General features: G+C 40.1%; 1 protein-coding gene and 1 pseudogene across 1 annotated transcript in view; both read right to left on the bottom strand.

Annotated features, from left to right (window-relative positions):
* Positions 1-22071, bottom strand: part of IPO9 (importin 9) — a 56676-nt gene that overhangs the window by 33137 nt on the left and 1468 nt on the right. Inside the window, exons 2-4 of the mRNA XM_003999369.5 lie at positions 3562-3623; positions 3246-3332; positions 2273-2474 (exon numbers count right to left, since the gene is read on the bottom strand). Coding sequence (XP_003999418.1) covers positions 2273-2474; positions 3246-3332; positions 3562-3623 — 351 coding nt within the window. The remainder of the gene's footprint in view (positions 1-2272; positions 2475-3245; positions 3333-3561; positions 3624-22071) is intronic.
* On the bottom strand, positions 3245-14082 carry LOC109495695 (annotated as a pseudogene).

The raw sequence follows: 22071 nt of genomic DNA, 5'->3' as shown, positions 1-22071 counted from the left end.
TAAGCTTAATGGAAAGCTTATTAAAGGGAGACTGGTATAGTACCTTTTTTTTTTTTTAATGTTTTTTAAATTTTATTTTTGAAAGACAGAGACAGAGAACGTGCGCACGCACGTGTGAGCGAGCAGGGGAGGGGTAAAGAGAGAGGGAGACAGAGGATCCGAAGTGGGCTCTGTGCTGACAGCAGACAGCCCAACATGGGGCTCAAAATCCGGAACTGCGAGATCATGATCTGAGCTGAAGTTGGATTTTTAACCAACTGAGGCACCCAGGTGTCCTGAGACTGGTATAGTATCTTAAAAAACACTGAAGAGAATCAGTCCCATTTTCCTACGGTCTCGTGTTCACACATCAATGTCCTGCTGTCTTCACGCATGCCTGAGTTGCTGTTGTTGGAACACAGTCTATTCTTGTTTGAAAATACGTGAAGCAGCTATTTGGGAATGGAGGTTGGCAGCTATCCATCTCATGTCTGCTGACTCCAATAGAAAACAATACACATTTCCCGCATAGTTCTTTCCCTGTGGCTGACAGAAAAGTGATCTCACTGAACAGTGATTTCCTTAGTCAAGCACAATGATGGTTCTACAGTATCCCAAGTATGATAAATGTACAACCACCTCTCTCCTCTAGATTTTTTAGAAAGCTGAACTTTGTGTTGGAAGACTGGAGGGGAACATGCCTTTTTCTCTTAGTAGAAAACATAGCTGTTAACTGATATTCTGGCACCATGAAGTTTTAAAGAATCCTAGAAGATTAATTCCATGGAAAGGAGTATATATGAAGTCACCTGAATAATGAGTCATACAAGAGAAGCAAGGGAAATAATAAGCAGGGAAGTGAAAATCTGAGCGAGGAATGTTTTGAATATAGTGGGCAGTTGAAAAAGGGAGCAAAGACGTGGGAAGAGGAGGTCTGAAACAAAAGGGGATGAGGAATTTGCTTTTGGACAGAGAATTGCTATTATTTACCATGAACAGAACATGAACTAGTAAAACTGGGACTAGATGCCACGTTCAATAAACTGAGAGTCAAGAAAAGTAGAAATGGTATTCATAACTAGGTAAGAATACATTTCCGGTAAGTTAGCAGGTCACAGAGAAAGAGAGAAGATATGGGCAGACATTTCACAAGCCTGTCTGAGCAGAGGGGAAATATGATTTCCAAAAGACCAACAGAAGGTTGCTAATGTCCAGGAAAGGATTCCTTGAAGGCAAAATAGAGTAGTGACTTCCTCTAGGGGGACAGGAACCAGAGAAGAACTCGCAAAGCTGGGAAACTCATACCATACCTATATGATATGAGAGACCATATCCCTCTGTGAGGGATTAATAGATTAATCAAGCTTAGACAAGATATCCACCAAATCTGCTTGGATTAAAGTATTTTTCTTCAAGTATTTTTATCACCTTCTTAGAACAGAAAGAAAGGATACCAAACACTTGGTCTAAGCTGACCAAGTGAAAGTCAGAATCATATATTGTTTTTATCTTCTTTGTTATATTCCTATAAAGAATGCTATTTGACTATTCTTAACTTTGAGTTGGTTGAACTAAGTAGAAAATGAGTATAATAATGATAATGATCATAATGGCTAAAATTTACTGAATGCTTACTACTTCCAAGTCAGTTATTAAATTTTTTTTTAATGTTTTTATTTATTTTTGAGACAGAGCATGAGCAGGGGAGGGGCAGAGAGAGAGGGAGACACAGAATCCGAAGCAGGCTCCAGGCTCTGAGCTGTCAGCACAGAGCCTGACACGGGGCTTGAACTCACGGATTGTGAGATCATGACCTGAGCTGAAGTCGGATGCTTAACCGACTGAGCCACCCAGATGCCCCCCAAGTCAGTTATTACACGAAACACTTTATGTAGATTAGCTCATTTAAACTTACCAAAAGACCGTGTAAGGTAAACACTGTTATTATCTTCATTTTATATACAAGAAAACTGACTCTCAGGAGACTAAGTAACTTGGGTCAAGGTAAAACCCGAATATGAACTGAAATCCGAATCCTCAACTACTATGCTATTACTCTATCCTCAAGGGCTAAGGTTTCATAGTAGTAGAAATAGTAAACCCATGTGATTCCCTGGAAAGAGTCAAGGGAGCAGGAGGATAGATAGACATGGGGACAAAAACTAGGAGGGAGGAGGAGCATCAAGTAGAGCTATAAATTTCAGTTCTTACTAGTCAGAGCCATTCTGTCACGTAACCTCTTGTAAGTGTTCTTGGGTTCCAAGTACCAATACCAGGGAATAGCTTCTAATACCTGTCAGCACTCGCATGGCTCCATGGACTGCATTTAAATCTCCGCTCACCAACATCTCCATGAGCAGGTTGAAGAGCTGGGGCCAGGCTTCGGGCCAGTCCCAGTGGGCAATGGCTGACACCGCATAGGCCACACTGGAGCGCACCTTACTTATTGATTCTCTCAACCCATTGGGCAATAGCTCCCGGATAACAATTTTTGCCTGCAGAGGAGAAAAGCCCACCTGTCATTAGACCAGGTTATAAGTGACTGGTAGAGTCCCATCCAGTTTATGTGTTGAAAAAGCAACGCACACGAGGTATCGCATATCTATCAAAAATTCCAATACACAAACTTGACAAATTGTTCATTTGGAGAGTTCATCTATTATCTCTAAACTTATGCGGTCCATTACGTTAGCCACCAGCTACATGTGGCCCTTTAAATTTAAATGACAATGAAATGCAATAAAAAAATTCACTTCCTGAGTTGTAGCAGTGACATTTTAAGTGCTCAACACCCTACGTAGCCAGTAGCTACTGTACTAGACAACACAGATACAGAGTATCTTCATAGCTACAGAGTTTCAAAGGGCAGTGCTGCCCTAGACCTTGTATCTCAGAGTTTCTTGGGGGCCCAGAATGGTTGCATAGTGCTGTACTAAGTAGAACCATTGGTTCATTTAATCCTCAAACAACTCTTTGAAGTTGGATTTCTAATTCTAATTTTAGATATTTAGGAAATTGAAGCTTAGAGGTTAAAATACTCTTCCAATATTCTCATGGCTAGTAAAAGGCAGAACTGCAGTGTGAACACAGGTCAGCCTGATACTCAGGTCTCTTACCTACAGCATGTTGCCGATAATGCCAGCTACCAATCAATCTCCTTTTCTGCCTTTTGATTGCCCCATGTTGTCAAAGATTGGTGACAGCTCAATCTCTTAAGATGGCCCTCTCACTCTTTACAGGTGGACTAATCAAGTAACTCTCCTTACCCTTTCTGTAGTTTCAGGAGGCCTAAACTTCTCTGACTGGGCACACCAGTGAGTTTCCACATATTGCTTCAAGATGACTGATGCCAGCTGCGAAGAGAATAAGCCAAGTAGTACAACAAGAAAAAGACCTTCTTCATATATACAAATCATATACATACAGACGGCCTAATACATTCATTTGAAGTATATCTAAATCTGGTACAAAATCCTAGGTTATTTGTAAATTGGCCTTATTCTTTCTCTTTCCAATAAGAAAGTTTTATTACCAAGTAAAAGGGAAATTACTTATAAATTGGGTCAATCAGTCTGGACTTACCTGACGGATTGCCAGTGCTCCCTGGGGATCTACGGTCAGCTCTGCCAGGTGAACACCAAATTCTGAAAGAGAAAATTTTATTTTGAGTCTAAAAACACCCAGGAAAGCCATAGCAACTTACTGAGCTTTAACTCTGATGCCAACAAGAAAGATTTCAGAAAGGGGACTGATTCATTGCTTCTAAAAGTGGTGAAAACTGCTAAGATTGGTTCTTCTAAGTAGGAGAAACAAACAGGCTAGGCTGTAGGGCATGGCTGCCTACAACGAATAGTTCCAGCCCTCTCACTTCTTCCAGTCTCTGAATAGCATCTTCCAAGATGGCAACATCTTCCTCTTAGACCAATGAATATAGTATCTAATTGAAAACCAGGACTATCTAACCCCAAAGAAAAATTAAAAAGTGAGATTTCAGGAGTTGTTCAGATATCTGCTACTAGATAAGAGATGATTAAGTATAAGAAAATCTGGCTTTAACAGGTTTAGTCCTAAAAATATAACTGTTTTAAGTGAACAGTTTCCAATAAGCAATGTAAGCAGTAAACCTGAAATGCATATTGAGAGATGTGTATCTCCATGTATGCCACATTTTACCTTAAAAGAGCTACTAAAAATAAAAAATAAAATAAAGAAATGCACATTGAGAGACTAAAAACAATGCTTACTCCTACATTAAAATTCAGATCCTTCAATGCTTCAATGGAATCCACATTAAAATCTCAATGATGGTTTTTCCAGAAACAGAAATCCTAAAATTCATACAGAATCTCAAGGGACTACCTCAAGTAGCCAAGACAATCTTGACCAAAAAAAGAAAAAAAGACCAAACCCGGAGGACTCACACTTTCTGATTTCAAAACTTACTACAATAATCAAAATAATGTGGTACTGGCATAAAGTCAGATAATATATAGCAATGAAAAGAATAGAGAGCCCAGAAGTAAACCCTCACATACATGGTCAAATGATTTTTGACAAAGATGCCACAGTCATTCAGTGGGAAAAAGGCAGCTTTCAACAAATGTTGGGAAAATTGAATATCCATATGCAAGTAAATTAAGCTGGACCCTTATCAAATACTATACACAAAAATTAACTCAAAATGAATCAGGGGAATAAATATAAGACTTAAAACACTTAAAATCTCAGAAGCAAACACTGGACAAAAGCTTCATGACCTTAGATTTGGCAATGATTTCCTGGATATGATACCAAAGGCACAGAAAGAAGAAAAAATACATAAATCAGACTTCATAAAAAGTCAAAAATTTTGTGCATCAAAAAATACTTCTTCCATACAGTGAAAAGGCAACCCACAGGACAGAAAGAACTATTTGTAAATCATCTGTCTAAAAAGTGGGGGTGGGGGGGGGGGACCTGACAGGCTCAGTCAGTAGAGCATGCAACTCCTGATCTTGGGGTCGTGAGTTGAAGCACCACGATGGGGTAAAGTTTACTTAACAAAAAAAAAAAAAGTTTCCAAAAAAAATCATTTATCTGATAAGGGATTAATATCCCAAACACAGAGAACTGAAATTCAACAACAACAAAACAAACAACCCAATTCAAAAATGAGCACAAGACTCAAATGGGTATTTCTCCAAAGAAGATATATAATGGCCAATAGACACCTGAAAAGACACTCAACATCATTAATCACTAGGGAAATGCAAATCAAAACTTCGAGATGCCGACACACACTCGGCAGGAAGGATAGCTACTACCAAAACAACAGAAAACAAGTACTGGGGAGGGTGTGGAGAAATTGGAATGCTTACACATGACTGGTGGGAATGTAAAATGGCAGAGCTGCTGTGCAGAATAATACAGTGGTTCCTCAAAAAATCAGAAATAGAATCACCATAAGATCTAGCAAATTCCATCTCTGGGTATATAACCAAAAGAACTGAAAGCAGGGTCTTGAAGAGATATTTGCATATCCATGTTCATAGTACCATTGTTCACAACAGCTAAAAGATAGAAGCAACCAAGTGTCTATCCAGAGATGAGCAAATAAAACGCAGTATATATATGTACAAGGGAATATTATTCAGCTTTCAAAAGGAAGGAAATTCTGCAATATGATACAACAACTGCTAAAATAGGTGAATCTTGAGGATATTATGCTAAATAAAATACATTAGTCACAAAAAGACAAATACTATATGATTCCATTTTGATACGAGCTACTTAGAGTAGTCAAAATCATGAAGACAGAAAGTTTAACAGAAGTTGCCAGGGGCTGGGGGAGGGGAAAATGAGGAGTTACTTAATGGGTTTACAGACTGTCAGTTTTACAAGATGAACAGAATTGGTGGTGACAGTTGTGCAACAACGTGAGTATATTAAATACCATTGGACTGTGTACACTTAAAGATGTTAAAATGGTATTTATTAGGTGTATTTTACTACAAATTTTTTTTTTTAAATTAGATCTAATTTATACTTGTCAAATGAGGAAGAAGAATGTAAGACCAAGAGGGCACCATAATTTTCACATCTCACAGTCTAGGGCTGTGCTATCCAACATGATAGCCATCACTTACAAGTGACTACTGAATACCTGAGATGTGGCTAGTGAGAACTGGCATGTGCTGCAAGTGTAAAATACCACACTGCAAACTTAGTATGAAAACAAAATAATGTAAAATATTTTAGTAATGCTTATACGGATTACAAATCGAAATACTTTGCACACCTTAGGTTAAATGAATCGTTTTAAAACTTAATTTTACCTTTTTCTTTTTACCTTCCCAATATAACTTTTAGAAAATTTAAAATTTCACCTGTGACTCCCATTATATTCCTACTGGACAGCACTGTTCTAGAGACTGAATGGTAATTTTTCAGAGGTGTTCAGTTGTGGTAGGTGCACCAGTTATGACAGGTGCATCATTCCTATTTGCAGGGAGCTGAAGAGGCTAAGAGCACAGGTTAGGCAAGTTTAGGCTCAAATCCTGAAGCCACTGTGTCTAAGCTTAGAAAAGTTACTTATCTTTTCCAAACCCCAGTTTCCCCATCTGCAAAATAAAGATAATGGTATCAAGTTACCAAGCAATCCTGTGAGAACAACACATGGCACATAGTAAAAACTTTAAAAATCAGTTATTGTGGCAATCCCTATAAAAATTCCAATGGCGTTTTTCACAGAAATAGAACAATCCTAAAATTTGTGTGGAACCATGAGAAACCCCAAAGAGCCAATGCAATCTTGAGCACGAACAAAGCTGGAAGCATCATGGCTCCCTGATTTAAAATTAATTTACAAAGCTATAGTAATCAAAACTATGATACTGGCATAAAGGCACATAGATCAGTGGAACAGAACAGAGCCCAGAAATAAACCTATGGTTAATTAATTTAGGACAAAGGAGGCAAGACTATCCAAGGGAAAAGGACAGTCTCTTCAATAAATGATGCTGGGGGGAGCCTGGGTGGCTCAGTCGGTTAAGCACCGGACTTCAGCTCAGGTCATGATCTCATGGTTCGTGGGTTCTAGCCCCGCGTCGGGCTCTGTGCTGACAGCTCAGAGCCTGGAGCCTGCTTCAGATTATGTGTCTCCCTCTCTCTCTGCCCCTGCTCAGCTCATGCTCTGTCTCTGTCTCTCTCTCAAAAATAAATAAGCTTAAAAAAAAAAAAATTAAAAAAAGAATAAATGATACTGGGAAAACTGGACAGCCACATGCAAAAGAATGAAACCGGACCACTCTCTTACACCATACACAAAAACTAATTCAAAATTAATTAATTTACTATTTGATTAATTCAAAGTTAATTAATTAAAGACTTGAATGTAAGACCAGAAACCATAAAACTTCTAGAAGAAAACATAGGTGTTAAGTTTCCTGACATCAGTTTTAGCGATGACCTTCTGCATTTGACACCAAGAGCAAAGGCAACAAAAGCAAAAATAAATTAAGTGGGACTACAGGCATACCTTGTTTATTGCACCTTGCTTTACTGCACTTTGTAGATACTGAGTTTTTTTTTATGAATCGAAGGTCTGGGGCAACCCTGTGTAGAGCAAGTTTATCAACATTTTTTTCAACAGTATTTGCTCACTTTGTGTCTCTATGTCACATTTTGGTATTCTCTCAATATTTTAAACTTTTCCATTATATATACATATATATATATAAATATATATTTTTTATATTTATATATTTTATATTTTATAATATATATATATTATATAATGTATATATTATATATATATTATATATATTATATATATATTTATATATATATAAATTTTTTTATGTTTTATTTTATATTTGAGAGAGAGAGAGAGAACGATCAGGGGAGGGGCAGACAGGTGGAGACAGAATCTGAAGCAGGCTCCAGGCTCCAGGCTCCGAGCTGTCAGCACAGAGCCCAACGCAGGGCTCGAACTCACAAGCAGTGAGATCATGACCTAAGCAGGAGTCAGACGCTCAACCGACTGAACCACCCAGGCGTCCCTCCATTATTATATTTGTTATGGTGATCAGTGATCTTTGACGTTACTACCGTAATTGTTTTGAGGCAACACAAAGTGTCCATATAAGATGGTGAACCTAATTGAAAAATGCTGTGTTATGATGGCCCTACTAACTGGCCATTTCCCCTTCTCTCTCCCTCTCTTTGGGCCTCCCTATTCCACCAGACACAACAATATTGAAATTAGACCAAATTAAACCATGTAATAACCTCTAAGGGTTCAAGTGAAAGGAAGAGGTGCATGTCTCACACTTTAGAAAAAGCTTGGTGAGGAAGGCATGTCAAAAGCCGAGAGGCTGAAAGCTAGGCCTCTTGTGTCAGCTAAGCTGTGAATACAAAGAAAAAGTATTTGAATGAAAGCAAAAGTGCTACTCCAGTGAACACTCAAATGGTAAGAAAGTGAAACAATCTTATTACAGATATGGAGAAAGTTTTAGAGGTCTGGACAGATCAAATCAGCCCCAACATTCCCTTAAGCCGAAGACTAATCCAGAGCAAGGCCCTAACTCTCTTAAATTTTATCAAGGCTAAGAGAGGTGAAGAAGCTGCAGAAGAAAAAGTACTGATCTGTAGGGCACCTGGGTGGCTCAGTCTGTTGGGCGTCCGACTTCGGCTCAGGTCATGATCTCACAGTTGGTGGGTTTGAGCCCGGCGACAGGCTCTGTGCTAACAGCTCAGAGCCTGGAGCCTACTTAAGATTCTGTGTCTTCCTCTCTTTCTGCCCCTCCCCTGCTCATGCTCATGCTCTGTCTCTCTCTCTGTCTCAAAAAGGAATATTAAAAAAAAAAAAAAAAAAAAAAGTTGGGAAGTAACGTACAGCATGTCAGCTATGGCTAATAATACTGTATTATATATTTTAAAGTTGCTAAGGTAAGAGAATAGATCTTAGAAGTTCTTTTAATAAAAAAAACAAAAATTCTATAATTAAAATAATAAATTGTGCTGGTATTGCTTTTATTGCTCATAGTGAGTACACTGTTTGGCTTTCCTATCTCTGTAACTAAAGTTACTTTCCATGGTGAATTCTAACTATCACAATTGGGTTTCACTGAAATAGCCATCCAAAGGATGTTTATGCAAAAGAAAAGCTTAATACCAAGAAAAAGTCACCCATGCAGTATTTCATGTTCAAGGCTTATCCAAGTACACAGGTTAAAAGCTACTGAAAATGATCTATGTCTATGTATTTTTTAAATGTTTTATTTTGAAATCATTTTTAGACTTAAAGAAAAGCTGACAAACAGTACATAGAGTTCATGGATACCCTTTACTCACGTTCCTCTGATATTAACAACCTACACAACTGTGGTTCAATGATCAAAACCAAAAACTAACATGGGTATAATACTATTAACTGAACTACAGACTTGACTGGAATTTCACCAGTTTTTTTCCCTTATTGTCCTTTTTCTGTTTCATGATCCAATCCAAGATCCCATGTTGTATTTGGCTGTCAGGTCTCTTCAGTTTCCTCTAATGCATGACATTCTCTTATTGTCTTTTATGACCAGAACACTTCCAATGGGTAATGATCAGTTACTTTGTAGAATGTGTCTCAATGTGTGACTGACCCAAGTTTCCTCATGATTAGACTGAGGTTATTCATTTTAGACAAAAATATCAGAGAAGTGATGCTGTGTCCTCAGAATATCCTATCAGGGAATACATAATGTTGAAAAGTTACTGGAAATGTTAACCATGATCACTTACTTGATAATGTGCAGTCTACTGGGTTTCTCTACTGTAAAGGTACTGTTTTTCCCTTTTAACGATAAAAATCTCGGGAGAGATACTTTGAGATTATGATAATATCTTGTTTCTTCTTATACTTTCACACACTGATTTTAGTATCCCTCTGTAGATCCTATTGGCAAACATTATCACCATGTTGTTTGCCTAATGGTGCTTTTGTATTTATTTTCTTTACTCTTATTAACTGTAATTCTTTTCTAATGAGGGACTGTCCCTTCTCCTTTCTTTATCCAATTATTTCTTTACACCAGTGTGGACTCATGTTATTTATTTTATTCTATAGTTTTAAGCCAGTACTATCATTATTTTGCTGCCCAGATCATTCTACTAAGGCCACTGGCACTCCTTTCATTTGGGTCCTGTATACTTCTCTACACTCCCATCCTTTTTACAGCACTGCCTTTTGTTCTGATATCACAAGATATTCTAGGCTTATCTTGTATTTTCCCTGCGTAAGCCCTGGTGCTTATTTTAGTGGGGAATGCTATTTAGAAACCAAGATCTGGATGCTAGGTGTGCTCAATGCTACTGGGGTGTCACTGCTCCTAGGCCTTCTCTGAGAACACCACGAGGAAATCTATGTATGTATACTAACGTATACCTACACATCCACCCATCCATCTGCCGTCCATCCATCCATCCATCCACCCATCCATCTACTGACACCTCAGATCCAATGCCATGTCAATACAAAGGTTCATTCTACTTTTCCTCTTTTCCTGATGTAATTTTTTCTCTGGCTCTCATTTTCTAAAATAAGTTTACCTATTCATTTCAATCTTAGTATACACATAAACTAATTACAACTATTAACTCATACTCTTGTGAAAAACAGATGTATTAACTGGAGTACAGTTTTTGTGAACAGTTCTTTTTGACTTTAATCTTACAATATGCAGTCGAACCACACACTATTTTCCAAAGTTACTTGGATTCTTTTCTCTCCCAACACCCAATGATACTTACGTTATTCATTTGTAATACGGTCAGGTTCATTTGTTACTACTTCCATTTTGGGCCCCCTCTACCGTTTGATTTTAATTATTTATTTGAGGGATACTTCTACAATTCTCAATCAAAGCTACACAAAAAGGAGTATTATAAGAAGTGTCGCTCCATCCACATCCCTATTAACTTCTTTCCACCTTTCCTCAACCCACTCCATGTAGGTAACCAATCAGCTTCTGGTTTATCTCTCCTGTATTTCTTTTGCATTAATGAGCAGATACAGGTGTATTTTTTTACGTCCTCTTATTTACACGAACGGTTGTTTATTATATTCTTTTATACTTTTTCTTTATTTTTTTTTTCAACGTTTATTCATTTTTGGGACAGAGAGACAGAGCATGAACGGGGGAGGGGCAGAGAGAGAGGGAGACACAGAATCGGAAACAGGCTCCAGGCTCCGAGCCATCAGCCCAGAGCCTGATGCAGGGCTCGAACTCACGGACCGCGAGATCGTGACCTGGCTGAAGTCGGACACTTAACCGACTGCGCCACCCAGGCGCCCCTATACTTTTTCTTTAAAAAAAATATTTTTAATATTTATTTTTGAGAAAGAGAACGAGTAGGGGAGGGACAGAGAGAGGGAGACACAGAATCTGAAGCAGGCTCCAGGCTCTGAACTGTCAGCACAGAGCCCAACACGGGGCTCGAACCCAAGAACTGTGAAATCATGACCTGAGCCGAAGTCAGACGCTCAACCTACTGAGCCACCCAGGTGCCCCTGTACTTTTTTTTCCAATTAACATTATATTCTGGAAATCATTCCACATCAGTTCAGAGATTCCTCATTCTTTTTATTTATAGCTGCATAACATACCATTGAATAGATGTACTTTATTCAACCTATTGAATCAACCACTGTCCTATTCATGAGTGTATATAATGTATCAATGTATATAACAGGCAGTTACATTGCTTCCAATATTCTGCTTTTATAAACTATGTTGCAGTAAACAATATGCATTTTTATATTGTTGAAGGTGTACCTTCAACCCCAGAAGTGGGTCTGCTGGATCAAAAGGTAAGTGCATATATAGTGTGGTTAGGTATGGCCAAATTTTCCTCCAAAAGGACTGTACCAATTTGCATTCCCACTAGTAATGTTAAGAGTGTTTCTTTACAGCCTCACCAACAGAATGTGTTACTATTTTGCCAGTCTGACAGATAAGAAATGGTTGTTTAATTGCTATAACCATTATAAACCTTATTTGTATGTTTGAGTCCTTTTTTTGTGGGGGGGGGGGGTGCTGGTGATCTGTCTGTCCATATCCCCCTCCCATTTTTCTACTGGGTTTTTGGTCCTTTGTTACTTAAAAAAAATTTTTTTTTACACTTTAATCTTTTTTTATCTTCATAACAAGACTGTGAGGTAGGTAGGCAGGTATTAAATCATTGGGGAGATTAAGTAGGGAGCTATGGCTCAGAAAATTTAACAGATTTTGTCAACATCTAAAAACTAGTCTGAGTCTCTGGTTTCAGGTCTGATTGTAAAGGCTATTATGGACCAACACAGTTGAAGACAGACCTTGAAGCTTACTCTGCTATTCTCCATGTTGTCCCTGATCCTTCCATTCCAGGTTCAGTCTTCAGGGGCTATCTTCCACAGGCAAGGCTCAATGCAGAGGCACCCAAGACAGTACCATTCTCTGTTCTGGGGCTGTCCACGGAGATATGAGGAGGAAAACAAGACTTTTACAAACTACCCACTGAGGAATGAAGGTTAGTTCCAGCCTTCTGCAGTTACCTCACCCAGAAGACCAACTCTTTGAATGTATGATTCAGAAAAGATGGTTGGATCCAGCCAGTTCACAACAGTGACAGACTCATAGAGATACACATATCATTCTGCTTAAATATACATCTGCAAAACACTAGGCCCCAGAAGATCTCCACGCCAAATACTCTCCATGGACTCATAATGAGTAAGTTAGTTCACGCTGTCTAGGCCCGGGATTTCTGGCAACCAGCAAGGGGCCCAGGGGCTGCCGTACCTTGGAGCCTCTCAGGGAACCAGGGTTCCTCTTCCAGGCTGCCCAGAGGATAAAGATCCAGCCCTCTCTTCAGAGAGAAGGGTGAGCATCAGCAGCTTTTCCTGTCGGTACCCCAAAGCAGCAAAACAGGGCAAAGGGTGAGGAAGAAGACTTTAATGCACATCCCTCCATGCAAGGTCACATCCCTGCACCAGGAGTTCTCAGCATACACAAAGGTTTTTGCTTGTTGCTTCTTAACCACAAGTGATGGCATAAAGGTCTTCTGGAGGGGCTGGCATTGAGGTCTTTTAGGAACATACTTTGACTCAATCCTAGGGGTGGGCCATCAGGAGGGGCGGGGGACTCAAAATGTCTCAGACTCCTCCAATGGATCCTGTTTAGCAGGACCCTGACCTCGTTCCAGTGGGAGAGATCCTGCTTGTGTTCCTGGGAGGATAAAAAGATGTGAGCTCGTTCTGCTGGGGCCTCTAACAGCCTGGGAGAATTGGTACTAGGCACCCCTACCTTTAGGGGTAAAGCTGTCTCCTGTGTGTGGCCGAATAGTCCGTGTACCTCACTTGCCTGGGGCAGGAGAGGTGGAGGTGAAGGGGCCCAGCCTGGCTCCTTCTCCTCCTGCGCTTCAGGATTCCCTGGGGGCCTCTGCGCCTGCAAGTACAGCGGCTGGAGTCTTGCCATCTGCTCCAGCTCTAGGCACAGGTGTTCCAGGTACTAGAAACAGGCCCAGGCTTTAGGCCCCAGGTCCCCCACCACCTCTGCTTCTTCCAGGTCTGCCTTTAGGTCAGTTTCTGCCACAGTGGCCTCCTGCTCCCTTACTCCAAAAAGGGGCATTTCGCATTCAGGCTTACTTGGTGACTTGAGGGAGTGATGGTGTGACATGCTGGCAGGGGAAGTCGAGGGTTGGTGGGACAGCTTCAGCACCTGCTCCAGCCTTCAGCCAGCTTTCACCTGGCCTAGGTGGGCAGGACATTCCTTGGCAGCAAGGGTCAGGGGCTCACGGTTCCCTATGTGCTCCAAGTCCAGAGAAGGTAACTGACTGAGAAAGGCCCAGTGAGGTGGCCTGGGGGCTGTCTCCAACCACCATCTCCACTCCTGAGTCCCAGGAGGCCTGCCTCCTGAGACCTCTCTACTCACCTTTCCCCTCCCAAGAGTCTAGTGAGCAAGCTGGGCAGCAGCCAGGATCCATCTGTAGGTGCTGCTGACTCCTGGCACTAAACAGCTGCATGGCAGGTTCTTGACAACCCCATCTACCATCTCTGCACACCTTGATTTTCAGGCCAAACCCTTTCCTGCTACCCATAGGTCCTCTGGGTTGCTCCCTCCTAACCCCATCCTTCTAGATAGCACCCTCATCCCATTCTTCTTTCCCAGATACAGACAGGGAAACAGAGTCCCTAGTTTTTAAGAGTTCTTTATACTGGGGTGCCTGGGTGGCTCAGTCGGTTGAGAGTCAGACTCTTGACTTTGGCTTAGGTCATGATCCCAGGATTCTGGGACTGAGCCTTATGTTGGGTTCACGCTGAGCATGCAGCCTGCTTGGGATTCTCTCTTCCTCTGCCTCTCTACCCTGCCAGTGACCTCTCTCTCTAAAACAACAACAACAGAAACCCTAAAACTATTTTTAAGAATTTGTTTATTTTTGAGACAGACATAGAATGTGAGCAGGGGAGGGGCAGAGAGAGAGGGAGACACAGAATCGGAAGCTGAGCTGTCAGCACAGAGCCTGACGCGGAGCTAGAACGAGGAGCCAGAATTCACAAACTGTGAGATCATGACCTGAGACGAAGTTGGACGATTGACTGAGCCACCCAGGTGCCCCCAAACCTCGAAACCATTAAAAAAAAGAAAGAAAGAAAAAGTTCTTTATATATTAAGGATATTATCATTTTGTCTGTGTATATGTGATGAAAAATGTCTCCCAGTTTTTCAGCTGTCTTTTGACTTTTTTTTAATGTTTATTACTTTTTTGGGTGGGGGGAGAGAGCGAGAGAGAAAGAGAGAGAATGAGTGGGGGAGGGGCAGAGAAGAGGGAGAGAGAGAATCCGAAGCAGGCTCTAGGCTCTGAGCTGTCAGCACAGAGCCCGATGTGGGGCTCGAACTCACGAACCAACCATGAGATCATGACCTGAGCCAAAGTGAGCCCCCAGGCGTCTTTTGACTTTTTATATGGTGGTTTTTGTCATGCAAATTAAAAACATTATTTTATGAGTCAGACTTATCAATCTTTTATTGTCTCTGAGTTTCGAGTTACAGTTAGCCTTTCCTTATGCCAGCATTAAAGAAAAATCACCTGTATTTTCTAGAATTTGTACGGTTTCATTTAAAAAAGAATTTTTTTTTTTTACATTTATTCATTTTTGAGAGACATAGCACAAGTGGGGGAGGGGCAGAGAGAGAGGGAGAGATAGAATCTGAAGCAGGCTTCAGGCTTTGAGCTGTCTGTCAGCACGGAGCCTGAGGCGGGGCTCGAACCCACAAACCGCGAGATTGTGACCTGAGCCGAAGTTGGACGCTTAACCGACTGAGCCACCCAGGCGGCTCCTGTACAGTTTCATGTTTTAAATTTTTAGGTTTCTAATCTATTTGGAACTTGTTTTTTTGTATGGTATGAGATACTGATCTGATTCCAGATACCTACCCAGTTGTCCTAGTACCCTTTATTAAAATGTCCACCTTTACCCCAATGACTTGAGTGAGATGTCACTTCTATCTACATTACATTTCCATAGGTACTTGTGCCTATTTCTGGACTTTTTATTCTATTCCACAGTTCTATTTGTGTATTCACATACCAGTGCCACTCTGTTTATTTTAATTATAGAGCCTTTATAAGATGTTTTAATATCTGGTAGAATTAGTTCCTCGTCAGAGCTTTTTCCTGTTCAGTATTTTTGGAGCTACTCTTCCATGTTTGTTTTTCTACACACTTTAGAATCAACTTGTGTACTCATCTATAATGTTGAGTTGTCCTATCCAAGGATAGCATATGTCTTTCCATGTGTTCAAGTCTACTTTTCCCCCCGTTTCTCTGTAAATGTTTCAATACATATCTCTGAAAGATATGTATGTTTTAAAGTTTATTTATTTTGAAAGAGAAAGAGAGCATTCAAGTGGGGGAAGGGCAGGGAGAGAGAGAGAATCTCAAGTAGGCTCTGTGCTGTCAGTGTAGGGCCCGAGGCATGGCTTGAACTCATGAGATCATGACCTGAGCCAAACTGGATGCTTAACCGACTGAGTCACCCAGGTGCCCTGGAAGATATTTTTTAAATTGAGGTAGAATTCATAACCATTTTAAGATGAAAAACTCAGTGGCACTTAGTACATTCACCTCTACCTAATTCCAAAACATTTCCATCACCCTAAAATAAAACCCATACTCATTAAGCAGTTATGTTCAAGTCTACTTTTTAAGTCTTTCAGGAATGTTTAAACAGTTTCACCCAATAGGTTCCTTTACAATTCCTATTAATTTTATTCCTAAGTATTTAATCTTCTTTGTTGCTATTGTAAATGGGTTTTTAAAAGCCACTTTACATCCTCTAACCTTTTATTGTTTGTGGATATGAAGGCTACTGATTTTTCCATTTTACGTCTTGCCTCTTTACTGAATCCATCGATTCTTCACTCGTTACGCGCTTAAGCTGCAGGGTTTCTTTGTAATTTTTTTTAAGTGAATTTACTTATTCTGAGAGAGAGTGCACACACAATACAGAAACTCATGCACGGGGGAGGGGCAGAGAGAGAGAGGAAGAAAGAATCCCAAGCAGGCTCTGCTGTGTCAGCACAGAGCAGGATGCGAGGCCCCAACACATGAACGGTGAGACCATGACCTGAGCCGAAATCAAGAGTCCGACACTTAACTGACTGAGCCACCCAGTGCCCCTAAGCTGCAGTTTTTGACACAATCTTATGGCACCTATCTTTTCACTCAGGAAAGAGTAATTTTTGCAAGAACACCATGAAAGAGGCCACTTTCTCTCTAAAGCATTTAGTCAAGTGATTAAATCACAAGTAAACACTTCAAACCTGCAGAATTACCTCTAAAAATACTGAAGTCCATCCTAATTCTTAGGATTAGTTTAGATAGTTCAGACTCTGGTACATATGAAACTTATTTACAATGGGAAAAATAGTAGGTGCCTACAACCTAAAGATATGGGAGTCAACTTTCAGAATGGACTAAAACACATGAATCAGATATAATTCTGGAAGACCTTGTGGATACCAACCAAAGTTCAAGTTTAATGGTAAAAAAGCTCTCTAAAATGCATGTGTGAAATCCAATTAAAGAAGGAGAAGGGAGAAAAGAGCACTTGTAAAGGGACCCCCACTTCCTTTGACTTCAGATACTTAGTGTGATGATGGATGTTAACTTTATAACCCCTAGTCTGTTTAGAAGTTACTGTCCACCCAGGTTTAGCATCCCTGGAAATAGTCAATCAGTTCTGTGACAATTATGTGACATCTTTAAGGATGATCTATATATATTCATAAATTATATGGCCCGTACAGTATTTTCTTGTAAAGCACATATTTCAACTTTTGCATGGACCATTATGATATGGGTTTTAATATTCCTGGCAAGAGCACAATTTTTGGATCATTACTATAGAGACAAACTAAAATGGGATCAAGATGAACAAAATCTTTACTCATACAATGTGGAAAAGATACCGGGTTATAAAAATGAGAGTTTTTGAAAGGGTTTGAAACTTGAGGTGGGACTTTAAAATTTAAACAAATCTGAATAATTACTTTTTCAATGAAAGCACAGATACTGTTACAGTTGTAGGGTCAACACTAAGGCTCACAGAACGGACAAGGAACCATGCATTTTCCACCAGGCAACACTGGTACCAATTAGAAGAATCATTATAGCATGAAGACCAGGCAAACTCTACACCTAAGTCTTGCCACTATTTGGGGGTCCTTTCTCATGAACCTGAGAATATCAAGTCTATTCCTTTGGAAGAAAAGTGTAGTGTGAATACATTTCTTCCATACCAGTGCCAGAAGAAGGTAGGCAGTACTCTGGTAACGATCACAATAGCTGGGAGCTATCCACTCTAATACAAGATCTAGTATCACGATCATCAAAGATCACACCCCAATTTCCACTGATCACTTCGCTTCATGCATCACTGAGATTGCAAGGGATGGTGAGAGTAAGAGATCATCAGAAGGTTAAGATCCATGAGGGGCACAGAAACCTAAGTCAACCAGGGGATCTGTACTTACAACAAACATTATAAGATAAATTTCTCTGAAAGCTTATTTCCTCCACACAGGAAAGAAGAAGCTTGAAAGTTCAAGTATATAACTCTCTGCTGAAAAGCATTAATGAGAAAGAAAATCTTCAAAGACTATAATCACCATTAACTAAAGACTGGATAAACAGAACAGATTTTCTTTTCTACAGGCTCCCACAGTTTCAAAAACAGTGGTCACATGATCAGCTCTAGTTTGGAAATCCCAAAATTTCAAAGACCAAGAACTCACTTGCATTAGGTTATAGGGGGATGTAAGAGTGAAATTCAATTATTATTTATTTAATACTATTTCCTGTTTAATGTATTTCCTATTCTGCCTAGACTATATGCCCATTAGAAATACAGAGATATCAGTCACCATAGAAGATTTTCATACCATAAAACTTTAGTTTACTTAAAAGCTGTAAGAACTATTTACAAGGAGTGATAGCGGTGGTGTGGTGAACTCTGCTTTAAAACTAACGCACATAAGGAAAAGCCAGAAAAAAAACCCTCAAGTTCTCTGACATGTTTTAAACCATCAATATGGTTGCTCCTGTCCACTGATTTCTGTTAGGTAGTAAAAATTCTACTTACAGATACTCACTTAACAGAGACCACATATTTTTTGAAGAAATACAACTAAGTATGTCTATAAAGAAAAGGTACTTTTACTTATATTAGTGTGTATTGGGGGATTTCCAGTTTTGCTGATTGGTGTCTTTAACATAAACTAGAAAGAACTGCTGAATAACTTGCTTTGGGATGGTTAAGGCAGGAAAAGTACAAGAAACACCGACATACACAGCTGTTTTATTTTGTCTTGCTTTGAAAACAGCAATTCAGATTAAACTAAGATTCAATCTACAATCAATTAAGCCGAAAGGGGACATTCAAATGGGTTGTAAGAAGTTAGCTTTCTAATGCCATTTTTGTCTGGTTTCTTTTCCCAAGATGAAGTAAGATAAACCCATTCTGTCAACCTGCGTTTTCACCCTGACTACAGGTTCCTGAGTATACTCTCATCCAGCACAAAATGGTATCCTCTGACTTCCTTTCCAAGAAAGCCTTTGCCCTCCTTCCCTAGCTCATTCTCTGGGGTTTTAGTCTTTTGCTCCCCCCTATCATTATCCTTGCTCCTCTTTCTCTCCTCTCACCTCACTAGGCAAAAACATTATCTAAAACTTGGCTTCGAAGGGAAGATCCAAAGGAGAGCACGGAGGATAAAGGGGAAGTTAAGAAACATATGCCACTGGACTTAAGGGTCACTAGAGAGACATGAGACTTGGCAGTGCTTTGACAGTCAGGGAAGCTACTACTAAGAAGAACTGTGAATAGGGTTTGGTTGGGAAAGGACGTAGTTCTGAGTATAGCTCTGGAAAAGCCCCCCTTTTCTTATGGAGGTTGGTGAGCACCACAAAACCACAGCTGAAAGGAAAAAGAAAACTCCACCACTGGCCTTTTTCCGAGCGTGGCCGCCTTCCGCTCGGCTCAGTGCCCGCCACATGCCCAGGAGTGCGTCTGGATCCTTGAGGGGCTCCCTTCGCAGGTGACAGTGCTTACGCTACACTGTAAGAGAGCCAGAAAAGTGCCCATGAGAACCAGAAAGCAAACTTCCAGCCAGCAGGAACATCTCTCTAGGCATCTAAGATGGGGGAATCAACACTGATATATGGGCAGCATCTGAATGCCAGGAAAGGCGAGGGAGAGATCATTACCCCCTCCCCAGTTCAATATAGTGGTGATGGAAGGGAAAAAATGTATTTTATGTGAGGCATCTGTTGGGAGCAAGACAGAAAAGACTAAGTCAAAGACAAATGGCAGGGAAAAATGCCTTCACTTCCAATAGACAAAAAGAAATAACTAAGAGAAGAAAATGACCTAGGGTCTAAATTGGGTTATGTAAGAAAGTCTGCTATGCTGGCCTGGAGAATTAGAGCTTACGAATGAAAGCAACTCATTCTACCACTTGGGTGATGCTGCTCTTAGAGGAAAACGGAGAAAGAAGGAAAAGAAGGAAAAACTTCATTCTAAGATATAAAAAAGTAAAGCATAAATACACCAAAAATAAAGAGGTGACATTCTCAAAAGTCATGATCTTCTCATAAGTCAGACAAAAAAGAAAAGCTCAGTAGAGAACATTAGACTCTGATGTAAGAGATCTTCAGCAGTTCGCAAACTTCCCAATCTTTTTAATTACTATGTTTATAAAATGCTTTATATGACTCCGTGTGTTAAATAAAACAAGAATTAGATGAATGTTCTAACAGATCAAAAGACTTATTCTTACTCTGTTGAAGCAAAACTAAATTCCTGCAAACTCTGTTCATCAAACTCAAAATCTCAGTCTTCCTAAGAGAAAAGAAAGGGTAACAATTATCTGTTGGAATACTGTAATAATAGAGGAACTTCCAAACTTGCACTCTGCTTCTCAAATCAGGAGCAGAATGTGCTTTGGGTTCCAGCAACTTCAATCCTATTTTCTGGGATAAATGTTTCTTAAAATTTCATCTACCCAAGAATCTGGTCAGAGCATGTCAACCTCTCTTGTCTCTCCATTTAACAGAGGGTTAACAAATGACTTTCCCTCAAAGTTAGAGATTCTTCCACTTAAGCTCCAAGACTAGGGGTCATCACCTGGCAACCAAGGAAGGTGGTACACCTATTTGTCAAAGGGAGTAGACTGGTTAATCTTAAAGATCAACTGGGGCCAGTCTCCTGTGTGAGGCAACAATAAATGGCTCCCAAAGACAGTTATTTGAGGGGACAGAGGGACTAGAAACAACCAGATTTGGTTGTCACCTGATGTTGGCCCCATAGAACCAAAAAGATCAGAAGATTACCAGAATATAAATAATAGTGGATACCAACTCTCAGATTTCTCATTAACTTCAAATTTTAAGGAAGTGTATTTCAGAGGACCAGAAAGCAAGGTTTCTTCCACTAGGATAAAACTAAAATGTGAAGCAACTCCAAAGGAGTGGAAAATGATCTTGTTCACTCATTTGCAAGAATGCTCCTGCCCTGGCCTGCAGGATGTTCTAATATAATAGCAGGAGCAACATCCTACCAGTTTCATCAGGACAGATGGTTGGCTAAATTCTGGCTAGGAAGCCAGGTGCTACATTTTCATATAAAGGAAGGCAATGGCTAGTGGAAAAGAAACTAGTGACCATGTTAAGGAAACATTTGAGATTCAGACAGAATACAAGACAGGAGGTACTCTGGACCCAATGGCAAAAAATAACTTGTTAAAGGCGGTAAGGAGGAAGGGAGAGAAGCAAGGTACTATATCTGAAGAATGGCTCACCACTCTCCACCTAAAACTAGGTTACTGAAAGGGGTGAATTTTTATAGTTTGTAAGTAAATATAAGGAATTGGACTTATTTAAAAAACAAAAAGAGCCTCCAAAGGGTCCAAAGCACTTCAATCAACTCCAGAGACTTGGTCCAACCCTGTACATCACATCCTAACCCTGTGCGTCATATGCCTTAGTTCTAGACCACTGATATCAGGTCACTGTATCATAGCCGTTTCATGTTGCACAGCATGCCTGAGAGCACATTACCAGTAAGTTAAGGTGTGTGTGTTTCAGTCTATTCCCATCAGTGGCCTAAATCAAATGCAAAACTCTGCAATTCTGTTTTAGATTTCAAGACCCCAAAAGATGAAGAAAGTGAGACTAGAATTTCAAAAAGCTCTCAAGAAATTTACACAGTCCTAGACTTTGCCTAGATGAGACCATGGCATTGGCTAGAGAAGGGATCAGAGCCCAAGTGGAGCTGTTATTGGGCAGTTAAAACATGCACTCAGGTTCACTTTTTGTAGGAAGGTGCCAGACATACATTTGGGACACCAGGATCACCGGCTAGCATTCAGGGAAGGCATCAGACCGTCAATTTTATTCAAGTAGTAACTTGAATGTGATGAGGTTCCTTTGCTTTGTCACTCTTCCTCCTTCACATCCAAGGGAGGCAGAGACAATGTGAATACAAAAATTTTACCGAGACTAGAATAACTCCAATCAATCTATGCATGG

The sequence above is a fragment of the Felis catus genome, chromosome F1 (assembly GCF_018350175.1).
Source record: "Felis catus isolate Fca126 chromosome F1, F.catus_Fca126_mat1.0, whole genome shotgun sequence".
Lineage (NCBI taxonomy): Eukaryota > Metazoa > Chordata > Mammalia > Carnivora > Felidae > Felis > Felis catus.
This window is presented reverse-complemented; position numbering and strand designations above follow the sequence as displayed.